Consider the following 26,740-nt stretch of genomic DNA (forward strand, 5'->3'; position numbering starts at 1 on the left):
GAAGCACTCAATGTTGTAGCACCTAATTAGGTATAGCCTGCGAACCTCAGAATTCATCCCATTTATTCTGTTTTCTTTTCGTTAAACAATCCTCAATTCATGCCAGTACATTACTCTCTCACTTTGGATACTAACCTCCAATGTGGGGTCTTATTAAAAGCCTTCCAAAAATCCAAATACACCACTTCCACTGGTTCCCCTTTACCCAGACTGATCAAAATGCTTTAGCAGGTTTGTCAAACACAATTTTACTACCATAAATCTATGTGAACACTTCCAAATCAATTAATCACTAAGTGTCCAGTTATCAGATCCTTTATTACAAATTCAAGCATTTCTCTCCTACTGATGTCAGGTTAACAACATCTGAAGTTTCCCATTTTCTCTCTCCCTCTTTTTTCCATGTCGTGGGTTACATGTGTAATCTTCTAATCCGCAGGCACCATTCCAGAATCTTCAGTGGCTCTACAGAAATTCCACTGTAACTCAGAGTAGTCACTAACTCTAATAAGGCTGCAGCAAAACATCACTGATGGAAATTTATTTTTTCTTCCAATATGACCAAAAATTACTAGCAATTGTCTGAAGAACAACCTGTTACATTGCATCATCTGAATTAGACAACTATTAGTCAAGCAAGTGACTGGGCAACAGAACGTGGGAAATGTTGGAAACATTCAGGTCAAGTAGCATTTGTGGAGAAAATAACTGACAATTATTGCTTCAGGTCGATAAATTTTCATCAGTGTTGGCTGCGTGTATCCAGCATGTGCTATATTTTCTTTGAAGTGATCAAGATGTGTAAGCATACCTGCATAATGTAGCTGCAGGTACCTTGGACATTCAGGACCCAACTAAACAAACCTGATGTGGCACAATCTAGTATTACAAGAAAACAGGTACATGAATAATTTATGTTTGTAGTAAGGCAACTTATTTCTTCTCTGCTACCGCATGCAAGTGTTAAGGAGAACCTAACACTTCAGGCTGCTATGCAATGTGATATCCACATTTAAAGAATCATGACAATTGTATCATATTGTACAGACATTTTACATTTAGCTACTCTGAACAGTGTTGGTTTTAATGGACAAACTAATGATCCTTCCCAGTTTAAGTCTCCAACATAATCCATTTTAATACTGAAGATTTATTACAAGGAAAACGAAAAGGAATGAGAAGAACCTTAAAGTCTGTCAAAAGTACTCCATCACTATACTTTGCCAACTAGCTACTCTATTTAGTTGAGAATCCAAGTATAGATAATAGCACGTTCAACTTGTAAATGACTAATTAGGTATTATCATTTGATATTTGATTTCAATACAAGAATGTATTTTAATGTTTTTGTTAGTTTAGTGGTAAAAATGTTAAAGGTGCAAACGTTTCCTGCTACTTGCAGGTAATTTATTATCATGGCCACTTAATAGTGGTAGGCATTTGTTCAGTAAAGATGGACATGCAAAGTACAAATACTAGCATTGCGTGTAAGGTGCTTTCTACTAAAATTACTGCACAACACTAACACTGTTCAATACCTCGAAGGATTCAGTAACTTGTATTGCATAATACTGCTTTCAGCAAAGTAAAATATTACAATGTTTGATTGATTGAGAGACAGCACTTCTCAGAGAAACTGAGAAGCACTGCTGCCTCACAGCGCCAGGGACCTGTGTTCCATTCCACCCTCGGGTGACTGGTTGTGTGGAGTTTGCACATTCTCCCCATGTCTGCGTGGGTTTCCTCTGGGTGCTCTGGTTTCCTCCCACAGTCCAAAGATGTGCAGGCTAGGTGGATTGGCCATGCTAAATTGTCCCGTAGTGTTCAGGGATGTGTAGACTAGGTGGGTTATAGGGGGATGGGTTTGGGTGGGTGCTCTGAGGGTCGGTGTGGACTTGTTGGGCCGAAGGGCCTGTTTCTACACTGTAGGGATTCTATTCTATTCAGCACAATGAAAATTTACAATACCCAAGAAAAAGTCACAAGACATAACATGAATGACACTGTATTGTCATTAGCAAGATTGCAATGAAATTTAGAAGACAAATGTTTATATCAAAGGTGACTTCATTATGTCTAATTACAAAAGGATCCTTACCTTTTCTATGCTGTGAAGCGAAGAAACAGATGCTGTTTGAGAAGAGATTGGGTGAAATGAGTCCTCTCTACTGTTATGTTGGTGCTGTACAGACATTATGGGATGTGGTTCTGATCTGTGAGGCAACTGTGAAATGCCAAACGGTATACTTGGCCCCAGCATGTGATTCTGTTGCATGCCAGGAAGCGTCCATGATCCCTCGGGCTGCAGGTACTTTGAAGAAGGTGGTGGTGTGTGTCCTGAAGGAATTGGATATGCTGGATTATACACTGGTTGTTGAGGCAGTTGCTGAAAGCCAGAATTGTTGATAGGTTCAATGGAAGAATTACTGTCATTCAAATTGGGATATTGGCTGTTGTGATTTGCATTAGCTGTAGGAAGATGTACAGGGGGATTTCTGGTCTGAATTTGTCGGTATTGTAACAAACGGGATTGCAGAGGCATCTCATTCAGTTCTTTATTTTCAGTCTGATCTGAAGTTGGTGTCTCTCTTAATAAACCTGGGAATCTAAAGGAAAAAATACAAATGATCATCTTCGTATCGATTTATTTTAATGTTAACATTGGTTAATTTTGTTTTAAAATGATTTTAGCTGTTAAATACAACAGTATTAATTGTCAGCTTTGAATTTAATTTCTTATAATCTTTATCTGATATCAATAAATAAGCACCCTCAGCAAGGTTTGCCTCACAGAAAATCAGGAGAGAGTACCTATGGTGAATTTCCTCCCCTGTAGGTGTGAAGGTTAATAGTAATGTTTGTAGTCAGCATAGTTAAGAACAGCTCAGCATAAAATTAGGACAGAATGTATTATGAATTGTGGGGTTCGGTGACTCACTAGACAAATTTGCTGATACACTGCAACGAGCCTGAGGCAAGGAGGGAGAGATTGGGAGAGGGAGAAAGAATAAGTCAAATATTCTATATTAAGTAGAAAAGAGGTGGTGGCAACCTGATTTACATTCAGTTTAGACCTCATACATATCAAAAATGTTGCTTTCTCTCAACTACTAGTCTCCTTGCCTCAGTCAAGTAAATGATATGTGCCAAAGCTTTCCTGCGACTAACTCCTGACAGACAGGATAGTTAGTTTGCACTCCTTCTTCCAAACACCACAGAATAAATTTTCCAATTTTGAGTTCAGGTATTTTTATGAATGCAATTCATGGTGCCCACTTCACCACGGCTCAGAGTGACTTTTGTCATCCAAATTTCTGCTCTTCCACCTTATTAAATATGCAATCAGGCTCTTGGGTAATTGCATTATTGCAGAGATGGGAGCACTTGCCACGGCCTACACCTTGCAGCTTTCACACCTCTGTTTAAAGGCCAGTTATACCCAGTTCAAATGCCAAAAACCAGGCACCAGTCTCTACACAAATTCTTGAGTCAACATTTTATACATAGCACAGAGGAAAGGAAACGTCACTCCCCACTTTATGGCAGGGACCTGGAGATGCTAGTGGATACATGGTGGAAATATTGACACTGATTTTTTTCTGCTACAGGAAGCCATACGACCAGACTCAGTCAGTCTGCGCTCAAACTGCAGCCCAGGTCAGTCATGGGTTCTGGGTCAAGAAGGACATTCAACAATGCAGAAATAATGTGACTGACTTTCTGCACCCTGCACCTTTGTCTTCTCTCTGCTACCTCAGAATCAAAATTGCCCACTCACTCAAACATTGCACATGCATCCCACCAAGGCTCATGAATTACAACTTTCAGTACTGCATACGCATGTCCATTCAATGGCCCTCAGCCACCTCATCCTCTCAAGTTACTACAGCATCCTGCCCTGCAAGCTTCCTACTAATTCACTAGAAACATCTCAGCACCATTCTTGCAGTGAAAGCCCAATAATTGGTCTTGAAGCCATTTTCTTCATAGTCAAACACTCTCTTTGATATATTACGGGAATAGCTGGCACAACTCTTGCCCTAATGTCTCAACAGCACTGAATGACCTAGCTGTAATACCCAGGCTGCTTATATTCAGCCTGCAGGGCGGACTGGGGCCCATGTCCTGGACTACAAGGAGACAGAAGCCTGGACTCTGGTAGGATTACGCACCTAACTGCCCAAGGTCCCTAGACTAATTGAGGCAGTATCCCCGACTAACAGTAGCTGCCATTCAGCCCATTAAAGACTAAAGTGTAAACTGCTTTCATATGTTGCATGTCTAATGACATACTACAGTGCCACACAGCAACATGTGCACCCTCTGTCTGATTGCTGAATTGATTGTTCAGTGCTTCCCATTATCACAACCTGCCTGCCTCTCTCTTTGCACTAAAAAGCAATGCAAGTCACACAGGGTGTCAGCCTGTACCTGAGCACTAAAGACCCTGTGTACTAAGAAAACAATGCAAGTCACACACTGTCTAGCTGCCCGTAAGTCAATGCTGCAGTCGGTGAATGTGTGCTAAGAAAGCACTGTGAAGTATACAGATGCTGGCAGCCTCCAATTGGGTGGTAAATCACTGAGCCCTAGAAAATCAAGCCAAGAGCCAAAAGATGCATGTCCACATGAGTGGAAAAGCCATCCTATGTAAGTGAATGAGAATCATGTAAAGTAACCTGGTAGGTAAGTACAAGTCTCAGGTATCTCTGAGGTCCAAAGTCTTGAGGGTCAAAGTGGTGTCTGTGTTGATCAGAGGGACAGTGAGGTGGCTTGTTGATGCTGACTTTCACGGACATAGGGTGAAAGAGGATGGTGGCCATACAGCATGCTGGGACATTATTCTGAAGAAACATTTGTATGAAGGCTGGAACAAACATTTGGCAAGTTGCGGTTGTCAGGTACCCATTTTGATTTACAAGTCAGGAACTTGGATCATCTAGTTTTTCAGTGAAACAGAGGAGAATTGCAAGTGGCATATAAATAAGCTGAGCTAGAGATTTACTGAGATACAAATATGTGGAAGTAAGGTAGTTTCTGTTCAATGGCAAGATTCTGAAGTCACCGTTTAAGCTTTGAGAGGATAACTACAGAATGTTTCTCGACATTGAGAACATGTTTTTTTTAATTCTCACTATTTTCTCACCTTTCTCACTATTACTTACCACACCAGGGAGGTTAAAATTTTGCCAATCTTTGAACAACAATTTTATTACTGAAAAGGCAGGGAAGTGATATCTGCTCTGTTGTGACATTTTGCCCAGGATGTTTCACGGTGCACTTCGAGTACAAAACAACCACTAAATAAAAGTTGCATAAATCTACCCTTATCTAGCTTGTACTTTTAAGAGGAAGGAAGGTTAAAATGCAGCACCAGCCTTGAAGAGGAATCAACTAAAAAGTCAATAAATAAAAACACGTCCGTATATTTCTAAATATATGTGGAGTAGGCTCCTCTTCTAAGAAATGTTTCAATGTGTAATATGATCGATCTCCAGACATGCATTTTCAAGGTGAGCAGCAGGAACGGGAAATATTTTAGTCCATTCATTGATCTCATATTTCCTTTTGTTCAACTGAAATCAATGTAGAGCTGTGGCCAGACAGTGCCTAAATTTTGGAACTGTGAAAAAAACCTCAGATCCCAAATCAAGTCAACAACTATTTGTCATGGATCAGACCAAAACTCCCTCAAAATATACTAACAAGCCAGCCTAGATCCTAACTTTTTCCTATTTTAAAGTTAAGTGTTAGGCGCTGCATTCCAGATGCGGTTCAATTGGTCAAGCTACTTGACTTTAAGTGATATACACTTTATTTTTACACTAAAGTTAAAATACAGAGAAAATAGAAAAAAAAGAATTGGCTTAATTGTGACTTGATCGAAATGCTTAACAAAATAATCTATATTAACTACTAATAATTAATTGTTTCAATTTAGCAACATCCCATAACTATACCCTTGGCAAATGTAAATTCAGTAAAACAGATTGTCTCACATGTAATTCTAGCAGCAGGAAGAGAACCCCAACTTATAGCTGTAACAGAGAGAGGAATAAGAGCTTTCCATTGAGATTCCAGATCCCAGCAACAGCAGAAAGCTCAAACTAAACATCCTGGTTCTGTGAGAGCTTGACCCCATTCATTCAGGCTGCTTCTATTGTTCCAACTCTATAAAAAAACCTGAAGGCTTCACAAGCCGTTCACTTTATTGGCTTTGAGCAGACCACTTGGTGCCTTTGTTTCAACCTTTCTTCATAAATTAAAACAAAACCTAGAAGAAAATATACCTCTTAAAGCCATTGTATTGTCACACTATCTTCAAATACAAGGCTCAAAGCTTATCTTATTTTCAATTCTACAAATCTATGTCCTTTCCTCAGTTGCGGCATTTTGTGTCTCACCTTAGAAATTCTGGCAATAGGTAGCTTCACCAACATTACTACTAAAGAAGTAGCTGTGTTCTGGCCTAAATACTTTGATATAGAGTCACAAAATTATTGCAGCGCAGAGGAAGCCATTCAGCTCACTGGGTTTGTACTGGGTCCCCAAGTGAGCATTCCATTACAGTAAAGACATTACCTTTGATATGTTGGCCCTTTTTCCTCTTCAGGATTATTGCCTTGTTTCCATTGCCCTTTGAGAGCATGTTGTGAATACCTGACTTGTTGCTGGGATGGATGAGTGAATTGCTGAACTTGGTGAGGATATGATGGACACCCTGCATTGACATAGTCCTGATGCTCATTCCATGGGTGAATTCTTGAATGCTGCCTTATGAGATCTTCAGATGTGTTGGTGTGTAATGAATCTGCAAATGATAACAATAAAATGAGATCAATGGGGCATTTTTGCAGACTACAAATTATTGAAATTTTTAAAATATCAATAATGACTGAAATAGTCATTCAGACTAGTGATGAAATAACTCTCAAACAAGGGAATTCTGTAGTAAAAACATAATAATAAACATGCAAAAACAATTATTTCATTGATTTTAAGTCAATTTCCAATGCCAAGCTCAAACTCCTTTCAGTCAAATCTCAAATAAATGAGAAAGTGATACATACAAACAAGTTTTTCAAGTTCCCAGGTTATCAATATGTTGCATATTTAATACATCAATTTTGGTCTTCAGTCATTATTAAGTAGGTAAACAATCCCACAAACAGTAAATGAAAATATTGGCCAGATATTTTTGGTGCAGGTGGTTAAGATACTGGGAGAACTCACTGCTCTTCTCTGAATGAGGATATTTTCGGTCTGCCAGAATAGTCAGGCAGGACCTTCATTTAGTGTCTCAGCTAAAGACTGCCACTTCCAGCAATATAACTCTCCATCAGCACTCTGCTCAAGTGCCAGCTCAAATTATGCACTCAAGTCATGGGAGTGGTGTTTGAATAACTAAAATCATTACACATGCTCGAGTGATTCAATTTGCAATTTTTACAACTCACTATCCAAAAAAAATACATTTCTTGGTCATGGCATTGGTCAGCAAAAAGGTCATCAACAGAATCAAGTTACACAGGTACGTACTGAATGTGCTTTTCAAAAAAAAGTATTTTGTACCCGATTTTGGGTACACCAACAAAAGATTACTACAGGACAGATGAACACAGCAAACTAAGATGTGTTTTTCAACAGCTGAAGTTAAAAATGTCTCTGGTTACTAATTTAACATTTATCTCAATTCCAACAGTGGAAATGTGAAAACCTTCAACTTGAAACTCCCAATTCCAGATATCTCTTTGCCAAACAGATCAATTCTTCAAAAATAAAAACAGAAAATGCTGGAAAATATCACCAGGTCTGGCAGCATCCGAGGAGAAAGAAAAAGTGAGGGTTTCAGTCCAAAGACCCTTCTCTTCCAGCTTAAGATTCAACTATTAACTTGGTTTCATCACAGATGATGTCAGATCTGCTGAGTTTCTCCAGCACTACTTTTATTTTAGATTTCCAGCATCTGCAGTAATTTACTATTATTCAATCCTTCAAAAATTTGGTTCTACCATAAACTTGCACAAACTAATGTTACATTTCCTGGTCGGGTATATGGACAAAGTTGATTTGCTACTTAACTTTCTAGTCACTGGACTGAGGTCCATGTAACTTAGTCAATGTGAAACTGTTGGACAGCCTGTTAGGCTGGCCTAAGTACCTAGAACAGAATATAAGGTAGCCTGAATCTTAACAGCAAATAGAGTCTTTTGCCTCTCCAGAAACACTTGCAAGGATAGCCTCTTTATCCAAGTCCAGGGACCTTTAAAAGCAGTGCTTCAGGCATACAGAGCAGAAAAAGTAGCTTCAAAGTGGACACTTTCAATCTAATGAATGAAACTACAGCTTTATGCAGAGGAGACCTTGTAGAGATCTTTTGTCAACAAACTATATTAAGTTCTACTTTACATTTCCCCACACCCGCCATCCCAATTAATAATCAGTCCTTTTACAGAAAAGCCTCCTGTTCCCTTATGAATTTTATACAGCAATTAACTAGTGCTGAAAAGCCATTACTGATTTTTCCCGAAGCCGTAAGATAACCGCTTCTTACAAATAGAAGACATTTAAAGTTACGTGTATTTTTGGCTATTTACGTCGTCATATAAATTTCAAAGTCGTTGATTGCCCTTCAATTGCTTCATTGGACGATAATTGGAAGCAAACTCTGAACAATTATAAATGACAATGCTGCAACTCTTCAAGGAGAGTTTCACAGTGTAATTGAAGTATTTTCTTTGTCTTCTCCTGAACGTTGGCCAGGATCTGGCAGTGAATTAGAATAAAAAGGGTATTAGAAAGAAAAATAAAACTTCTGTTGTCTAGTACAGAATGGTTCATTCAAAAAGAATAAAGGTCAATAACAGCAGTAGTGCTGTTATTAAATTTCCCAGCAGTCTGGGCTGAAAAGAGGTTCTGAGTAGCTTAGGAATCAGGAGGGGAAAAGCTCTGGAAGCAAAAGGCAATTGAGGAGTCAGAAAGGGAGAGATTCAGCAAAGCTGTTGAAGAAATAAGTTCAAGGAACCCATCATGTAATCAAGCAGAGTTAACAGCTTGTTTAAGGGTTTCAGAAAAAGACATTAACAAAAGAAAATAGCACTAATTGAATGCAGAAATAGGTCAAGATGAAACCAATTAAAGCTTTTCAAGATGAACGAGGAGTTTTAGTGTGGAGATGGGGGTGACATTTCATTGATGTTCGACTGAAAGATCGTTGTGGGGTAAAAGGGTTGAATTTTTTTTCTGAAATCTGCAAAAAAAATTTCAAATAGTTTTTGTACGCTGTAACAGTTTGTATTTTTCTGATGAATGCAATTATTTTTTTAATGATCTTTGGTTAAAAGTACATTGGCAGCCTCTTGTGAATATAAACAAAAGAAAATGTATTGTCTGTGAAGCCAGGTCGAACTTGTCCAGTATTGCCAACAGCAGGGGTCATAAAAGGAGCCTTTGGATAGAGATGGGTGTCAAGGGAAGTGCTCACCAGAATCCAGAGTTTCTTCTCTCACAGGCAAAGGAAGTGGAATATTTAACTCACGAGGTGGGATTTACCTTCGGGTTTTGATCTATGGCAACATTTAAGGACAGGCCAAAATTTTCACATTTTGAAGAGATTGAAGAGGTCATGAAAACCTGATGCAGTGTAGGCAACAACACTATAATGCTCCATAGACTGTAGATTAAGTATGCCTACCAAGGACCGTTTCACTTCGTCATGGAGGCAACTGAGGTAAAAGAGGTTTCCATCTACATAGTGTTTAATTCTGACACCAGAGGGCCATTGATCTTTGCTGAGCCATTGTCAGGTAAAGTGCAAATAGTATGGGGCTATCTTACAACCTTGTTTGACCTTGGTCTAGATTTTGAAGGGAAGGGAACTGTTTTAGATCTATGGCTCCAGACAATTATAGATATTTCTCCACATCTGTGAGGGTTCCATTCCTGAAAAATCTGTGAATGATGAAATTTGCGGGTGCAGAGCTAATTAAAAATAGCTTAAAAATTGCAGCTAAACAATTTTTGCCCATGGATGTAGATTTTTGTTGTTACGTTTTTTTTGGGTGTGGATAGGCAAATTTGTGATTTGTGATTTCCTGGATACAGCAAATTTATTGCATAGTCATGTCACCATGAAGCAGTTGCAAGATCATGAAGAAGTTTCTTTAGCAACCAAATCTCTGGAGAACAATCCACAGAAACTCGACATTTAATGAATCAAATGCTTTCAGTCAAATCAATCAATTGCAAGGAAGAGTCCCTGCTGATGTTTTCGAAAATTTGTTTGGAATTGCCTGACAATGAAGACAATGGTGAAGGTTCCTCTGGAAGGACTAAAGCCACACTGCATCTACAGGAAGAAGCAGGCAACACAGAAGAATGTCCCTGCTATGAACAAAGCGGAAAGACCTCTGTAATTTCCATAGTACGATATTTATATGTTCCTAATGGAGCCATTGGCTTTGTTGTTTTTCACCCAATTGATGTTTGTTGCAGCTTTTCAGGTGGTACACTCTTGGATTCGACAACAGGCTATAGGGAAATATCCTGGAGAGTACCAGTATTGGTTGATTGGTAGTATTGTCATTATTATCAAGAACGAAGCTCCTGCAACAGAATTTTGTCCATTTGATCTTGGTCTATAGACGGCCTCAGTGGCTTCAAAAAACCTTTGCATTTCATGAAGATCAGCATAAACCTGTCTGGTATTCTCTGCCAGCCTGGCGATCTAATGGTTAGGATTCACCACCCTCACACAAATATAAGGAAGCAAACAAAATATTTGGAATTACATGCAGATTGCACTCTCAGAGACATCCCAAAGCTCTTTAGAAAGTACTTTTTGGAAATACTGCTCCAATTTACGAAATCAATTTGCACACAGCAATGTCTCACAACAGCGATGACCACATTTTTTTTTGCAATGTTGATGGATAAACAATGACCACTACACCAGAGACAACTCTCCTGCCCTTCTTCAAAATAGTGACATGATCCACAAGAAAGGGCAGATGGGACTTCAGTTTAATGATTTGCCAAAAAATCGAACCTCCAACATTGCAGCGCTCCCTCAGTACTGCAGTGAACTCTCAGAATCGATTGTTTTCGAGTTCCATTGCTTTGGACTTCGATCAACAATCTTCCTACTCAGTAGCAAGAGTGTTACCCATGGAGTCTCAGCTGGCACTGAAGGAAATAAATTCACACAATTATCTGGTGCACAAAGCAAAGGTCAGCTGGATCCAGGACATCCTTTAAAGCTTTCTCAACTGGTAAGATTTCACACTGGCCAATTCAAGAGGCAGCCCAGTTTCAATAAAATTATTAAAACCAAAACAAAATCAACTCCTCAGCTAAGTGGCACCTATCAGTTTATGTACCTACAAAAAAGATTTAAAGACAAGTTACATGGCTCGAAAAGCTTTTACCTACTTGTTACAAATTCACCAAACATCCTGCACAAAATATTGCTTACCTAAAATCTCCCCCATCCCGTGTCCTGAGGTATTGTTTTCGACGAAATTAAATGGACGAGTATGGGGGTTGCTGAAGTGTGGAACTGACCTCAGTGGGTTTAGTCCTTCTAGTCCAGAGAGAGGCTGATCTGGACACACATTTTCATTGTTTGGGGAATGCGGAGATGGATGAGAATGGGAAGTAGGAAAATAGGTGTGGTTAGGAGCTTGTGGAAAAGCAGGAGAGAGCTGTGATGGCTGTTGCTGTGGTATTTGGTTGTGTTGCTGGGGCAGTTGATGCTGTTGCACTGGATATGGTTGTTTAGGTACTGGGGGCTGATGAAGGAACTGTCGATTAGCTGAGTGATGGTAAGGTGCAGGTGGTGGATGTGAAGAAGTGAGATGGAAATTCAGCTGCCTTTGACTGAGATTGTCCTTTCGATGAAATCTAGAAATGGGATAGCCTAAGTTGGAGTGCGCTTCTGGGCTTCTGTTCTGTGCCAGCAATTCAGGTTCTACCTAATTAAGAACAAAGAACACCAATTAAAATTTGGACAAAAAACAGATACATTACTATCGACCCACAGAAAAAAAAAAGCATTGCGATTAAACTGCAATAGTTTCACAAAGACAAATTTGGAATAACCTAAAATATTTGGGCAGTTTAATTGCCAAACTAAATTTAAATCAACTCAAAAATATAATTTACAGAAAGCAAAGTGAACCATGGTAAAAAGAAATGAACAAGAAAAAATTTGCAGGAAGAATTACCCATCAACCAGTTTGATAACTGCAAACAATGACTCCTTCTTCATTGGGATGAGTCAGCAAATAACAAAGACAATAGAAATAAAAATGAAATAATTCCTGGAATGGTTATTTCTCACATCTATGAATTAAGCATCTTCCTTGCAATATGAAATTTACCCAGTGACTGGAATTAAATGTACACCTATCTTGACTGAACTATCTACACAACCATAACCAGTCACCTTGAATGCTATTCTTCAACTATCTAGCAGCACTTCTAAAATGGGTACACAGACCGTCCCAACTCAATCAGTTTCCTTCTCTTCAAGATCTAAGTGAGACTGGCAAAACATCTGCTAGTGAAATCAGAGTGACTATGCAAGCAGTAGAGGGAATATAAATCCAGGCTGGCTGGTTCAGGGATCAATTGTCTAGCACAGTGAATGCTACACCAAAATGCATGTCACCATCTCTGTGGATGATTTAGTTATGATCTGCATTTCTTTCAATCATACATATTGTTTCCAAGCAATCCCAGTGTAAAATGCACACAAAGAAATGCTTTGACTACTTTCTGGTTTCTTATCACTTCTACTGGTGTGGAGCTCCAAAACACCAAGTAAGATTTTCAATTTGTAATTCTGGAATTTCAGCACACTGAAATCACTAATATCAAATACCTAACAAAGTAACCAATCCTCAACATCAGTTGTCTCCTGTCCAGGCAGCAAGTTAAAATTGACGCCACACAATATTTCATATGTTTAGATTTCTGCTTTAAGTCACAAAGGCTAGTTTGGACAAAGGGTTCATATTAATCATATCACCTTATTACAGTTTTGAAACAAAAGAACCTTGGACTTCAGTACAGAAGAGGTGGGTGATGGAGATGTGCAGAATTCCATACAAGATTGAGCAAATAAATCTTGGGATATTTCATTTACATTGTGGAAACAGAACAAATGGGCACAGATTCATTTTCGTAAAAGATAATTTGGAGATAAATATGAGGATTTTTTTTCTCAGAGTGATTTATGCATGAAGAAATGTCCAAATGTCATGAAAGTGAAAATGCCTTGAATTATTTAAGAATAATTGAGTGCTACAATAAGGTGAAGTTAGGGTGTTTCTGGATGGGTGATTTAGGATGGGCTAAATGACATTCTGGTTATCTTGGCATGTAGAGGAACTTCTATTTACAAATAAAAGTTCCATCTCTCAGGAAAGCTAGGCAAAGGTAGAACCTATGGCAAATGCTCACAAAAATGTGTGCATTTTAAAAGTTGGTCCTTGTTTGGGTTTTTGCTCTTCATTACTAAAAACTGCAGCTATAATTCTGAACTGCTGTTTCATCATGCAGCTCACCACATTATTAGACCTTTAAGGGCTACCATCCCAAAGATTTTGCACATCATATTTCTAGTCTGATATAATACATCTGACCAAAGAAAAAATTGACTTATTTCCATTGCCCAAGTCAGAATGTCTCCCACCAAGTCTCACATTTTTGTATCCTTCACAGAAATTCTTACTTGAGAGACACTTCCCAAACCTTGAATAGAAATACCCTCCAAACTAAGACCACATTTATTTTTATGAGCCTGACGAAAGAAATACAGTTAGACATCCAACTGAAACTCGACAAACTATTTTTTATAAAACAAAGACTTAAGGAATTTTTTTAAAAAGCAAAATTACTTTTGAACTGGATTTCACTTAAAATTTACCCCTTCATGAACCTGCCTCAATATAATAAAAGAACACTTTTGTATAATTTGGCCTGCCTTTTCCCTTAGCCTCTTTGTCTATCTGTACTTACCTAAGATTGGTAAGAGACAAGTGTGCAATATTGTCTATTAACCTCCAACATTTGTTCTTTACCTTAAATTTTGAAGAGAATCAAAAAAGAGCATTTAATTTCCAGCTATTGTATAAATGTCTACACATACCTGCTTCTCCTTGGAATCAGGCAGTTTCTTCTCAGGAGTTTGAAGCCTGTTTTGTTCAGTTCTTAGGTTGCCCTCACCTTTTGCTAGAAATATTGAAAAGAAAAGATCATCCACGCACAACAATCAAAATGTTTACAATAACTTACATGAGAAAGCCGGGGTGGGGTGGGATGCGTGGGGTGCAGTTCGAACATCTGACTTAGGAATGTTTGAAATGATGAATGCAATTCCGCACAATTATAATTTTAAAGACCCAACATGCGAACACTTCCTGTATTTACGAACAGAAGCTTTACATTGTGCTGCATTGTGTTCTGACCTGCATACAATTCAACTTGTGAATGGACTCCAGCATGGAACCCAGGGACTGCCTGTATTAGGAGCTGCTGCTGCATCTAATTTTCCCTGCCCGGGTTTTACAATTCCAGAATAATTCTGTAATTTGCATTATTGATCAACAAAGCTATTTACTACACATCTTTCTCAAAATGTCTGAGCACAATCTCTTCTCAAAACTATCCTTGATCTATTTATTTGATTGTGCATTATTAACCAATTCAGAGGTCCCAATCCTACAATTCCTCGCATGATTCCCTTCAGTCCAGGTTCCATCTTGCTCAAAGCATTGAGACTGCCTCATCCGAAATGATCAAAACATCCTTCATGTTTGTGTGTTAATCTGCTTTCTCACTTTCTTTGTAGTATTTTTCATGATCAAATACACCATTCCCTACTCATCTCTCTCCTGTGACTCTCAGCGTCCTGCATTTCCACTCCCAGTGGTCCCCATGCTGTTGCCTTGTCCTCAGTACTCCAGTTTTCCCCATTTTATTTCCTGATTCTGTTTTAGGTCCTATTTCTGTTTTCATGACATGTTGCTACTGGAGAACATGGTGTATCGGAAAAGTGCTTCCAGATTTATGCTAAATCAATTAATAAAATCTGGAATTAAGAGCTATTCTAGATGATGACGATGATGAAACCATTGTTAATTATTGTAAATCCCCATCTGGTTCAGTAGTGATCTTTATGGTAGGTAGTCTGCTGTTATAGAGTCATAGAGTCACAAAGGCTAGTTTGGACAAAGGGCTCATATTAATCATATCACCTTATTACAGTTTTGAAACAAAAGAACCTTGGACTTCAGTACAGAAGAGGTGGGTGATGGAGATGTGCAGAATTCCATACAAGATTGAGCAAATAAATCTTGGGATATTTCATTTACATTGTGGAAACAGAACAAATGGGCACAGATTCATTTTCGTAAAAGATAATTTGGAGATAAATATGAGGTTTTTTTTCTCAGAGTGATTTATGCATGAAGAAATGTCCAAATGTCATGAAACACCATGGAAAGCATGGAAACACCCCTTTCAGTCTAACCAGTCCATGCTGACCATAATCCCAAACTAAACTAACCCCATCTGCCTGTGCCTGGCCCATAACCCTCCAAGCATTTCCTATTCATGTATTTATCTAAATGTCTTTTAAAGGTTGTAACTTTATCCACATCCACCACTTCCTCTGGAAGTTCATTCTAATGCGGGCCACACCGTGTTAAAAAAAATTGCCCCTCATGTTTTTTTAAAATTTCTCATCTTTCACTTAAAAATATGCCCCCTAGTCTTGAAATTCCCCATCTTAGGGAAAAGACATCTGCCATTCACTTATCTATACCCCTCGTGATTTTATAAATCTCTATAATCCTATGCTCCAGTGAAAGTAGTCCCAGCCTATCCAGCCTCTCCTTATAACTCAAACTCTCCATTCCCAGCAACATCTTGGTAAATCTCTTTTGAACCCTCTCAAGCTTAATTACATCCTTCCTATAAAAGGGTGACCAGAACTGGATATAGTACTCCAGAAGAGGCTTCACTAACATCTTGTATAACCTCAGCATAACATCCCTATTCTTACCTGGTCTGGTCTACATGTATCTTCAAACCAACAGCAATGTGACTAGCTCTTGAATGTCCTCTGAAATGGCCATTAAAACTGCTACAGTAAAGTCAGAAAGAAATGAAACCAGCTGACATTGACTGAGGCACTGCAAAAAACAATGGTAAACCTAGCCCTGTTGGCTCTGCAAAGTCATTATGAACATCTATGAGCTTGCACCAAAACTGAAAGCTGCACCACAGATTAGTCGAGCAACAGCCTCACATTGTCTGAGGTGTATGGTTGTATAAGAATGGTTATGTACCAGCCACCACTATCATCATCCCTGGGTATGTCCTGGGCCATCGTCAGGACAGACCCACCAGGAGGTGACACCACATTGGGTATACAGCTGGACGGGTACTGCCTTTGCCAGTCTTCAAAATTGATTCAGGATCCCATGAAGAGTCGTGGTATCAGATTAAACATGGACAAGGGAACCTCCTGCTGATTATTACCTACAACCCTTACACAATCCCTCACCCTAATGAATCAGTGATTAGTAACACTTGGAAAAAACACCAAGGGTGACAAAGGCACAGTACATATTCTGGGTGGGAAATTTCACTGAGAATGGCTTGGTAGCACCACTACCCACCAATCTGCATGAGTGCTAAAGGATACAACTGCCAGATTGGGTCTGCAGCAGCTGGTGCAGAAACTAGCAAGAGGGGAAAAAAAATCCTTTCACCCACCTTGTGGGACATGGGTGTCGTTGGCTGGCCAGTATTTATTGCCTTTCCCTAGTTGCTCTTGAGGTGGTGATGGTGAGCTGCCTTCTTGAACCACTGCAGTCCATGTGCTTTAGGTATCCCCAAAATTCTGTTAGAGGCTGAATTCCCAGATATAAACAGCAAATGAGTGAGAATACCATCATCTGCAACTTGCCTGCAAGACACACATGGTCCTCAGTAGGAACTATATTGCTGTTCCTTCACCGTCACTGAGTCAATCATGGAACACGCTAACAGCGCTGGTCGTGTGCCTATACTATAGAGACTGCAAAGGATGAAGGTGGCAGCCAACTTCCACTTACAGGCAATTAGGAAAGGGTAATAAATGCCAGCCTAACTAGCAATGTCTATATCGTTTGAAAGAATTTTAGAACCAGCTAACTGCACTGTCCTCGTGTATTGTTACACTACTTCTGAGACAAAGTAATGGATTAACCAGAATTTCCTTAAAGCGAACAATGAGAATATAGAAGGCCATTTTATTCAACTCCCAGCAAAATTCCATATCCTACTCAATAGCTGTACTTGACAGCACAAAATCTTCCAAATTTAGTACCCATTAAGAAGAATGCTTACCCCCAAATTGCCACATGCTTCACCTTTTACCTCATTAAAACAACAAACCTAATGCATGTTTTCCTAAATTCAGACTTGACTTTTCCTGCGCCACCTCCCCAGTTCATTGGTGGCCAGAGTTTCATCAAACAATAACTCCAATTTCTTTGAAATTCTTTCACTTGTGCCTTGTCCTGCTCATCAAACTTGCTCTTGCTGACCTTCTTTGACTTCTTGGTACCAATTCATCAATCTCAAAATACTCTTTTTTTTAGAAAATCCTCCAATGGCCTCGCTTTGTCACTCAAACCTCCCACAGCACATAAACCTCAGTCCTGTGATGCTGGTTTGCAGTATGTATTGCCACTCCTCATTTCCTCAAGTCCACTGGTAGCAGAAGTGCTCATCCATCTCATTAGAGTAATAGCCCCAATGCCTTGGAAAATAAATCTGGTATTCAATGTAATTTAGCACCAAACTGACCAAAAAGAAAACTCACCAGCTCTGCTTTGTTCGTGCTCCTTCTCGGAGTGTTGCTGCCCTGGTCCAATTGGGGAATGGTGACCAAGATTGTAGGGGATGGGAGATCCACGTCCGTGCGCTTGCAACAAGTTCATGTTATATGCCATTGCTGCTTGATGGCTCATAATTCGAGGATCAACTGCAAAACGGCCTTGGTAACCAGGCCAAGAAACCTGCAAAGACAGGCAATCCTGGTTAACTACAGCACACTGAAATAACAAATTCCAATGATGTATGATGGTACTTAATCAATTTCCTGGCTGCCAAAGTCAGGGAAAAACCTGTTAAACATGCAAAGGGAATTACAATCGTGTATAACATGTTTGTTGTTTTTACATTACAACTTTTCTTTTAAACAACTATTATCATGAGTGATAACCAAAACCCAGAAGGGAAAACCATCTGTAAGGACTGTACCATTTAAACATTTGAGATATCTGTGGAGTAAGCAGGGAGTTAGTGAAGCATTTGAGTCGCAAATAGGAGACATGCTGTCTGAAGCAGCAAGTGAATAATTTTACATTAAAATGAAAGCAAAGTACTTGTGGATACTGGAGATTTGAAATAAAAAGTGTGCTGGAGGAACTTGCGGAGTGAGAAGTTTGGTTCTAAAGAACAGTAAATTGAACTTGAAACATTAAGTCTGTTTCTCTCTCTCCACAGATAGTGCCAAACCTTCAGAGTATCACCAACATTTTGTTTATATATAGTAGAACTTTACATGCCTAGTAAATTCTGATTACTTCTCAACAAGGCCACAGGCAAGTTGAACCTACTTGTTAATTAGAGATCTGTTTTCTTGACTGATGCCTGTATGTTGCTCAGATATTCATTCAAAGTGGTATAAGGACCACTGCCTGGTACTCTGATCTTTGCTCTGATACCAATTCCATGCTTTGGTGGTCGCTTACAAGATCTATTTGTATTATCAGGTGGTAGGTCAAAATTCCCAACAGACGTTCTTGCAAAGTGCTATATATCTGGCATCAAGCGTACGCTCATCAAAGCCCAACTTTGCTGGGTAAGTCATGTGGTTTGCTTGGAGAATTCCCAGATAGCCAAACAGTGCTTTGCAGCAAGCTGAGCATACTAACTTGCATCATTGGACCTCTCAAACTTGGATATAAAGGCAATTTAAAAGCTAACCTCAGAGCTTGCAGACTGGAGGCAGAGAGTACAAGAGATGGGAGACAATGCTAAACTTTTACAAGACATTTAGATCTCAGCTAGAGTATTATGCCACATTATAGCAAAGGTTTGAATACATTCGAGAGAGTGCAGAAGCGATTTACAAGAATGGCCCCAAGAATAAGAAGCTTCAATTGTGAGGATTGATGCAAAAAAATTGGGACTGTTCTCCTTGGACAAAAAACAGCTCAGAGGATAGTGGTTTTCAAAATCACAAGTGTTCTGGACAGAGTAGATAGGGAGATGCTGTTCTCACTCGTAAAATAAAAAAGAATGAGAGGGCATAGATTTAAAGTGACACGCAAACGAAGCAAGGGTTATGTGCGAAAAAAACCTTTACACATGGCATGTAGTGAGAGTATGGGATGCACTGTCAGGAATACTGTGAAAGCAGGTTTAATTAAGGCATTCAAGAGGGCATTGATTGGTTAATTCGATAGAGGTGGTGCACAGGAATATGGAAAAAAGGCAGGAGATTGGCCAAGGTAATATCGTGAGCCAATTGGTCTCCTTCTGCATCGTAGCAATTCTGTGGTTCTGCTAAAAATCAACTTTGGGCAGGCCCAATGAAGAAGTCTTAGCTGCAGTTTTGACATTTGAGTAACAGAGTTAAACGTCTTCAGGACAAGCAAAGTCAATGCCGTCACCCACCCAACACTGACTTCAAATGCAATATTTGCAATCAAATATGTAAATTTGGACTTGGGCTAATGTCTCATCAACTTAGACTGCAAACTGGTCTTTTTTTTTTTGAGAACACTAATCCACTGAAGAACAAAGAAAATTACAGCACAGGAACAGGCCCTTCGGCCCTCCAAGCCTGCACCGATCCAGATCCTCTATCTAAACCTGTCACCTGTTTTCCAAGGATCTGTATCCCTCTGCTCCCTGCCCATTCATGTATCTGTCTAGATACATCTTAAATGACGCTATCGTGCCCGCCTCTACCACCTCCACTGGAAACGCGTTCCAGGCACCCACCACCCTCTGCGTAAAGAATTTTCCACGCATATCTCCCTTAAACTTTTCCCCTCTCACCTTGAAATCATGACCCCTAGTAATTGAGTCCCCCACTCTGGGAAAAAGCATCTTGCTATCCACCTTGTCTATACCTCTCATGATTTTATAGACCTCAATCAGGTCCCCCCTCAATCTCCGTCTTTCTAATGTAAATAATCCTAATCTACTCAACCTCTCGTCATAGCTAGCGCCCTCCATACCAGGCAACATCCTGGTGAACCTCCTCTGCACCCTCTCCAAAGCATCCACATCCTTTTGGTAATGTGGCGACCAGAACTGTATGCAGTATTCCAAATGTGGTCCAACCAAAGTCCTATACAATGTATAGGAATGTGAAAACCCATCATATTTCCTTTATATAGTTTTGATTGTACTTTGCCAGTTAACAGATTTGCAATACTCAATGAGGTAGAGGATATTTCAATCATCAACATCAGCATTACAGGTACAGTGACACTTTCTGTGACGACCCTGAAGTTTGAAAGCAGCAGGAAGTAGATAACTACCAAGATTTCTGATAGATGATTAAATCTGATTGTTGGAACAGAAATGAAGTTTAATCATAAGGATTTTAGGAAAGGTAGTGCAAGACATAGAAGAGGTTTTAAGGATATTTATTCATGAAAAACTTAATTGTGCTGAAGAGAAATGATTTGAGAAAACCAGCTACAGCTAAGCTACTTAAATTCAATTGGTATCATTCCCATGCTGCGTGAGCAAGATGATAGGCAGTACTTCCATTACTCTACATCTTCATATGAAGTATTTTCTGGTAAATGTTTCCAAGGACCAAGGTTAGAAACTTAATTTCCATGTTCCTCAAGAATCTGCCTGATGTGAACTGAATTGAACTACACAGACAATTAAAAAGTGCTTTAAATTAAGGCAGGGTGTAATTACCAGTAAGAATGAATACAATCTCACAAAGGAATTCTAGACACAAATGATCAATAACATTTAGAATAATCTGCCGTAGTCTGCTCCTATGATGCTGCTTGGCCTGCTGTGTTCATCCAGCCCTGCACCTTGTTGTCTAGAATAATCTGCCAGCAGGATAGCAGAGACAACATATCTGACAGACCACTGGGAGAGTTGAAATATGAAAGCAATCAGTTTTGGTGGGCTGAATATGGTTCTCATCTTCTCAATGACTTTCTCACTCAATTGCACAAACCCAACACTCACCTGTTTGGTCAGCTGGTCTCAAAGCAAGTGCTTAGTTTCCTAAATCTGCAACTCCCCAAAAGACTGGCCATAAAATGCAAGAAAATGTTAATGTGGAATTACAGAATGGCACTGTATCAACTGAGAAGCACACGCGTACATTAGTTCAGTTGTGCATTCAGCACACCAATCTGTAATGATTCTGCATAATGTTTAGCTCTACTTTTGAAGTTATGACAGGGTAAATTGAAACATAAAAATAACAGTCAAATATCCCCATGAATTCAAACGGTGGAGATGCAGAAATTGTTGACTTCAGCTCTGAACATTAGATGTCAGTACTATTGCATTTGCAATAGCAAAATTAGCTTCCACCTCAGTAAGACCTTCTAACTATATAAAAAAGAACTGACATTACATAAGACTGAAAATGCAGACCTGATCTCCCTCTGATACTTTTGTTTGAGCACTTAACTAGTTATTGGAAGCAATTTTTATGCAGAGAAATAAAATGAAGATGACAACTTTCACAACGTATTACTATCATTTATTTTAGAAGCTCAGATGTGGGCATGGAAATATAAAATTCCACAAATACTTTTTCCTTTGATAAAGTCAACCTTTAATGCTTTCTGCAAGAAGACAAGTCTGATATTCACGTCACACCTTTTTGTACCTTCTATTAACACTCATGTTTCAAGGGCAGCTAGGGACAGGCAATATTTATACAGCTTGCTGCCGCACAAAGGTGGCCAACATCATGAAAGTCCCATTGCACCCTGGTAATGACCATCTACAATCTGTCAGGCAGAAGATACACACTCCCAAGCAGGTTCAGGAACAGCTTTTTTCTGGCTGTTATCAGACTGTTGAATGGATTCTAGCCTCAAATAATGTAACCTGCAATGTAACCTGTATGCCTCCAAGTCTCTTTGATCTGTATCCTTTGCTTGCTGTGATCTGCCTGTACTGCTCGTAAACAAAGTTTTTCCACTATATTTCGGTACATGTGACAATAAATCAATCCAATCCAATTAATCAATCCAATAAATGATGGCTAGCCAGCGATACCCATGTCCCACAAGTGAATAAAAAAAAGTTTCAGTACTTGCAGCACATCTTTTAATTCCTAATCCTCTTTCTCTCATGTTATTTCCCAAGTTCAGTTCAAGTACAGTCTCTTGCCAATATTTACAATCCACCTCCACTATTATCAAAGTAACATCCCTCCTATGCAAATTCAGACTTGAAGTGTCGGCAAGTGATTGCATCTGTGAACAGTATTGGTAAATTGCTGCTCAGCAGTCTAATGAAAAATCTTTCCACAAGCAAGGCTTACTGTAAAATTTGAGAGCTGGTTATGGTTAACTTCATTAATGGGGAGATTTATTAGGTTGCATGTCCTAATAACTGTATATTTTCAACTGGAAAATACTCAACCATTAGCTCAATTGTTACTTTAGCTGATGAAAAACAGTTAAAACTGCACTGCAGTAATTTTCTAGCAAATGTGCTTTCTCCTCCTTATCATCTCTTAAAAAAATTGTTATGAGACAAACAGAAACTCAACTATAGTATTAAGCTCTTCAATTTTGTCAAGATGACAGAGAGCAGCAGGAATGTGCAATTTGGATCCATCATCTTTTCACTTATTTTTTTCATGTTTCAATATGCTTTTGGTTGAGAATGGAGTATGCTGGTGTAAAGGGAAGGATGTCAGTGCTGAGGCCTCAAAAATTCCTATTTATTTCTCCACACCAAGCATTAGCATGGAAGCAATCCCAACCCAGGTTAAATGTGAAGTGACAATCCTTCATTCAATCCTCATAATATAGTATAATTTCGTACCCAGAAGGGACAGCCATTTCTTACAGTCTATAGTTTTATGGCAAATGAAATCAGAAAATCAACAAACTTCATGTCTCATTACAGTCATCTCATCACTTGAATTGCTTTCATTAGTAAAAGAAAAAAACTGCGTTAAATTGCATTTTGGTATGAATCTCACATGAAGAACATGGCATGATGGCACACAGAAGACACTATAATCTAGGCCTTACACAGGTAGTAACAATAAACAATTTGAAGAGATGATATTTCATTATAGTGTGTGAGAGAGAATAAGTCACAGGAGAGAGTGCAAGAGAGCAAGAGCAAGAGCAATGGGGTAGAAGTTATGGGGTAGGAGTATGGGGAGGGAAAGAGAGTAGACAGCATGGACAAAACCCCAGGAAGGGTGAGATTGGAAAGCAGGGGAGGAAAGAGAAAGGCTAAAGTAAAGACAGTGCATGAGTGAGCAACTCACAAGATTACCATTTGCAATTTTCACATTTTAGAGCATAACCTGTGGGTCTCAGCTCCCTCATTTGCAGTATTCTTGAATTTTGCTGTCTTCCTGCATCTTAGCAAGGAAGTTACGGTTTCTAATTTTTGTCTAAACCAGTTTTATTTATGCAACATGGTTTCTGCTCCAGACTAGATAAAAATATGATTTACATTAGCACTGAAGTGATAAACTGCACAGCTTTATTTAATAAATTCACTGATACTAAAACAAATGGGCTGAAACATTTCAAAAAGTCAATGTATTAACCTTGTCTACACATGAAGATAGATCAGTCAACCGTGTAATTAATTCCTTGTTATTTCCATAGTTTAAACTTTTTGAATTTCTCTGCACTGGCACCGAACTGCATTAAAAGTCATATTTCATATTGAAATAACTTAAATGCAAGAAGTAAATCTGTTTTACTGACCCATTACATCTCAATTTAATAATCTTCTCAACATGATTTTGGGAATCTCTTTGCATTTTAACACGTTTACAACCAGGGAGGGAAGGAATACTGGGCCAATTGAAACTAGTGTTCTTCTGACAATGTCCTTTTCCTATCAGCAACCAAAAATCAGAAATTGCAAATTTTCTCCTTCTTTGAACAAAATCACTTTTAATCTCAGTTACTTTGCAGTGTTAATCAGAAATTCATCAATTAAAAAACATACTACTCTGACCCTTTTCAGTCTTCTTACCCTGCAGCTTTTGCAGGTCCTGGCCTTTGTTGTGAATTGGTCCCATAGGATCTCTGCTACCTCACTAACAAGACTGTCCTTTATTCTGAGCATTGCCAGGAAGGTGCTCTGTTCGACTGTGACAAGCCTGACAATGGAGTTCCATCCTCTCTCTATCCAATAAACTGCTAGTGAGAAATGGTGGCTTGTCAGATGACAGCAACTACAGTGCTAACATATAACATAATTTCCCCCAGCTTCCCATCATACGTTTAGCTCAATCAAGCACTGTAGGAGGCCATTTGGCCCATAAAGACTGCACTAGCTGTCTTGGAGAGTGATCCAGTAAGTCCCAATCTCATGCTCTTACCTTATGTCTGCAACTGTTTATCCTTCAGGAATTGTTTTCGGAAACTACTCCATTGCATTCTAAATCCTAAACACATTTTGAAGCATAAAGTCACCTCTTGTTCTTTTGTGAATCACTTCAGTGGTGTGTTCTCTGATAACTGACCCTTCAGCAGTTAGAACAATTTTTTTGTATACTCTATTTTAACCTTTCAAGATTTTAAACAATGCCATCAAAGCTCCTCTTAGATACTTCTCTGTGGTAAAGGGATCAAACCATGCTTTGCCAATTGATTCATGTAATTGTAATCAAGACTCCTTTGATACTACCTTCAAAACATATGGTCTCTAGTACCCACAAGATCAACAGCACCAGTTGCATGGGAACACCGCCACTTACAAGATGCATTCCTTGTCATGGCTTAGAACTATATCATTGTTTCTTCACTGCAGTTCGATCAACCCCCTTCCCTGACAGGATTGTGGGTTTACCTGCATCAGATGCACTGGAGCTATTCAAGAAAGCAACTCACTAATGCTCACAATTGGGTGGACAATAAATGCGAGATGTGTCAACAACACTGTCATGCCAGGAACGAATAAAATAAACCTCACTTTTGTAAGTCTCTTCTGTCCAACCTCCAAAGCCTCACATTCTTCCTGAAATATAGAATTGATCAATACTACAGTGGGGGATGAATTTGTGTTTTGCAAAGCTATATACTCAGGGAAGGAATGGATTGAACTTTCCAATTACTTTTCTCAAAGGATCGTGAATCTGTGGAACTCACTACCCTAGAGTGTGGTGCATGCTGGGACATTGAGTAATTTTGAGGAGAGAGAGAGATTTTTATTTAGCAATTGGTTGAAGGGTTACAGGGAGCAGGCAGCAAAGTGGAGCTGAAGTTGAAATGAGATCAGCCATGAACGTACTGAATGGCAGAGCAGGCTCAAGGGGCTGACTCTTCTACTCCAGCTCTCGTTCTTATTCAATAGGTACTGTACCCACAAACATCACTGCTTTCTAAACTCTCACTCCAACTCAACTGCAGTGGATTGTGATCATGAGAAATTCATAAATAATTCTAATCAAAATCACATCCATGGGAGAACACAAGTTCATCCCATTTACTGTACCATTTGTCATTCAAGTTTTTTTGCACAACAAGTCGAGTGGACTAGCTAAGGTACTTTACGCCCAACACCTGGTTTCAAATTCTGATGAGATTAAGGTATAAACTGTTTGCTGGCAAAGACAATATTTTGTGAAATAAGTTTGAGTACTCTCCTTCTAGTACTGAACGTGCTCAAGTGCATGGCAATAACATGGCAATCAATATCAATGAAGACACAGTGCAGAAGTGAAAACATTACCCTAAACTTCACTTCTTAAGGGTTTCAGCACATTGCCTAATCATAATGAAAGCTTTATTCAACATCCAATTTGTGCTACATCTGGTGCTCAATGCTGAAAAAATGGATGCTCAATATGGAAAACGTCCCAAAGTCCAACACTAAAACTCTTCACCTTGATGAGTGATGGCATTTCACACTGCTCATTGGTAACTTACAGATTCTACAAAATTCCAACGATGTGAACTAAAAGAATTATTCATTCTTAACACTTGAATTAACTTCACATAATTACGCATACACCGCTGTGCAGTGCTGAGGGGATGCTGTTTTATCAGAAGAGCTAGATTCTGAATGAGATATTAAACTAAAACCTTGACTGCTTGTTTTGGGAAATGTAGCTGATTTCACGGTGACACAGGCAACACTTGGATTATGGTGGCCATTATCAACAACGACATTTCATCTACTGTTTTTAGGACATTGCTCAAGTAATTTCTGTGAAATCAAAGAAGCATGGAAAAACCCAAAAAAAAAACTTGATTACTGAAGAAAATAGAGGTTTATGAATTTTGGTTGAACGCAAATTAAACTTTTTTGTGATGAAAGCTCAGGATTGTCTTTCAAACCTGTGCGTGGACCAATTCAGGTGCGAAATTTTAAAAAGAACTGAGTGATGGATAAAATAAGAACATACTTCAAAAATCCACATTGAAGTTACTGGAAGCTCATGGTCTCTGGACATCCTCAAAATGTT

The 26,740-nt window shown here is 39.0% G+C and overlaps 1 protein-coding gene across 6 annotated transcripts in view; it reads right to left on the reverse strand.

Moving 5' to 3' along the window:
• The window catches only part of helz (helicase with zinc finger), a 273,419-nt gene that overhangs the window by 32,093 nt on the left and 214,586 nt on the right, over positions 1-26,740 (reverse strand). For all 6 annotated transcript variants that reach the window (XM_020511475.2, XM_048610734.1, XM_048610735.1 and 3 more), the window contains 5 exons: positions 17,879-18,074; positions 14,153-14,235; positions 11,474-11,972; positions 6,583-6,811; positions 2,099-2,606 (listed from right to left, as the gene is read on the reverse strand). In XM_020511475.2, the coding sequence (XP_020367064.1) occupies positions 2,099-2,606; positions 6,583-6,811; positions 11,474-11,972; positions 14,153-14,235; positions 17,879-18,074 (1,515 nt within the window). The remainder of the gene's footprint in view (positions 1-2,098; positions 2,607-6,582; positions 6,812-11,473; positions 11,973-14,152; positions 14,236-17,878; positions 18,075-26,740) is intronic.

Source organism: Rhincodon typus, chromosome 23, assembly GCF_021869965.1.
Source record: "Rhincodon typus isolate 14 chromosome 23, sRhiTyp1.1, whole genome shotgun sequence".
Taxonomy (NCBI): Eukaryota; Metazoa; Chordata; class Chondrichthyes; order Orectolobiformes; family Rhincodontidae; genus Rhincodon; species Rhincodon typus.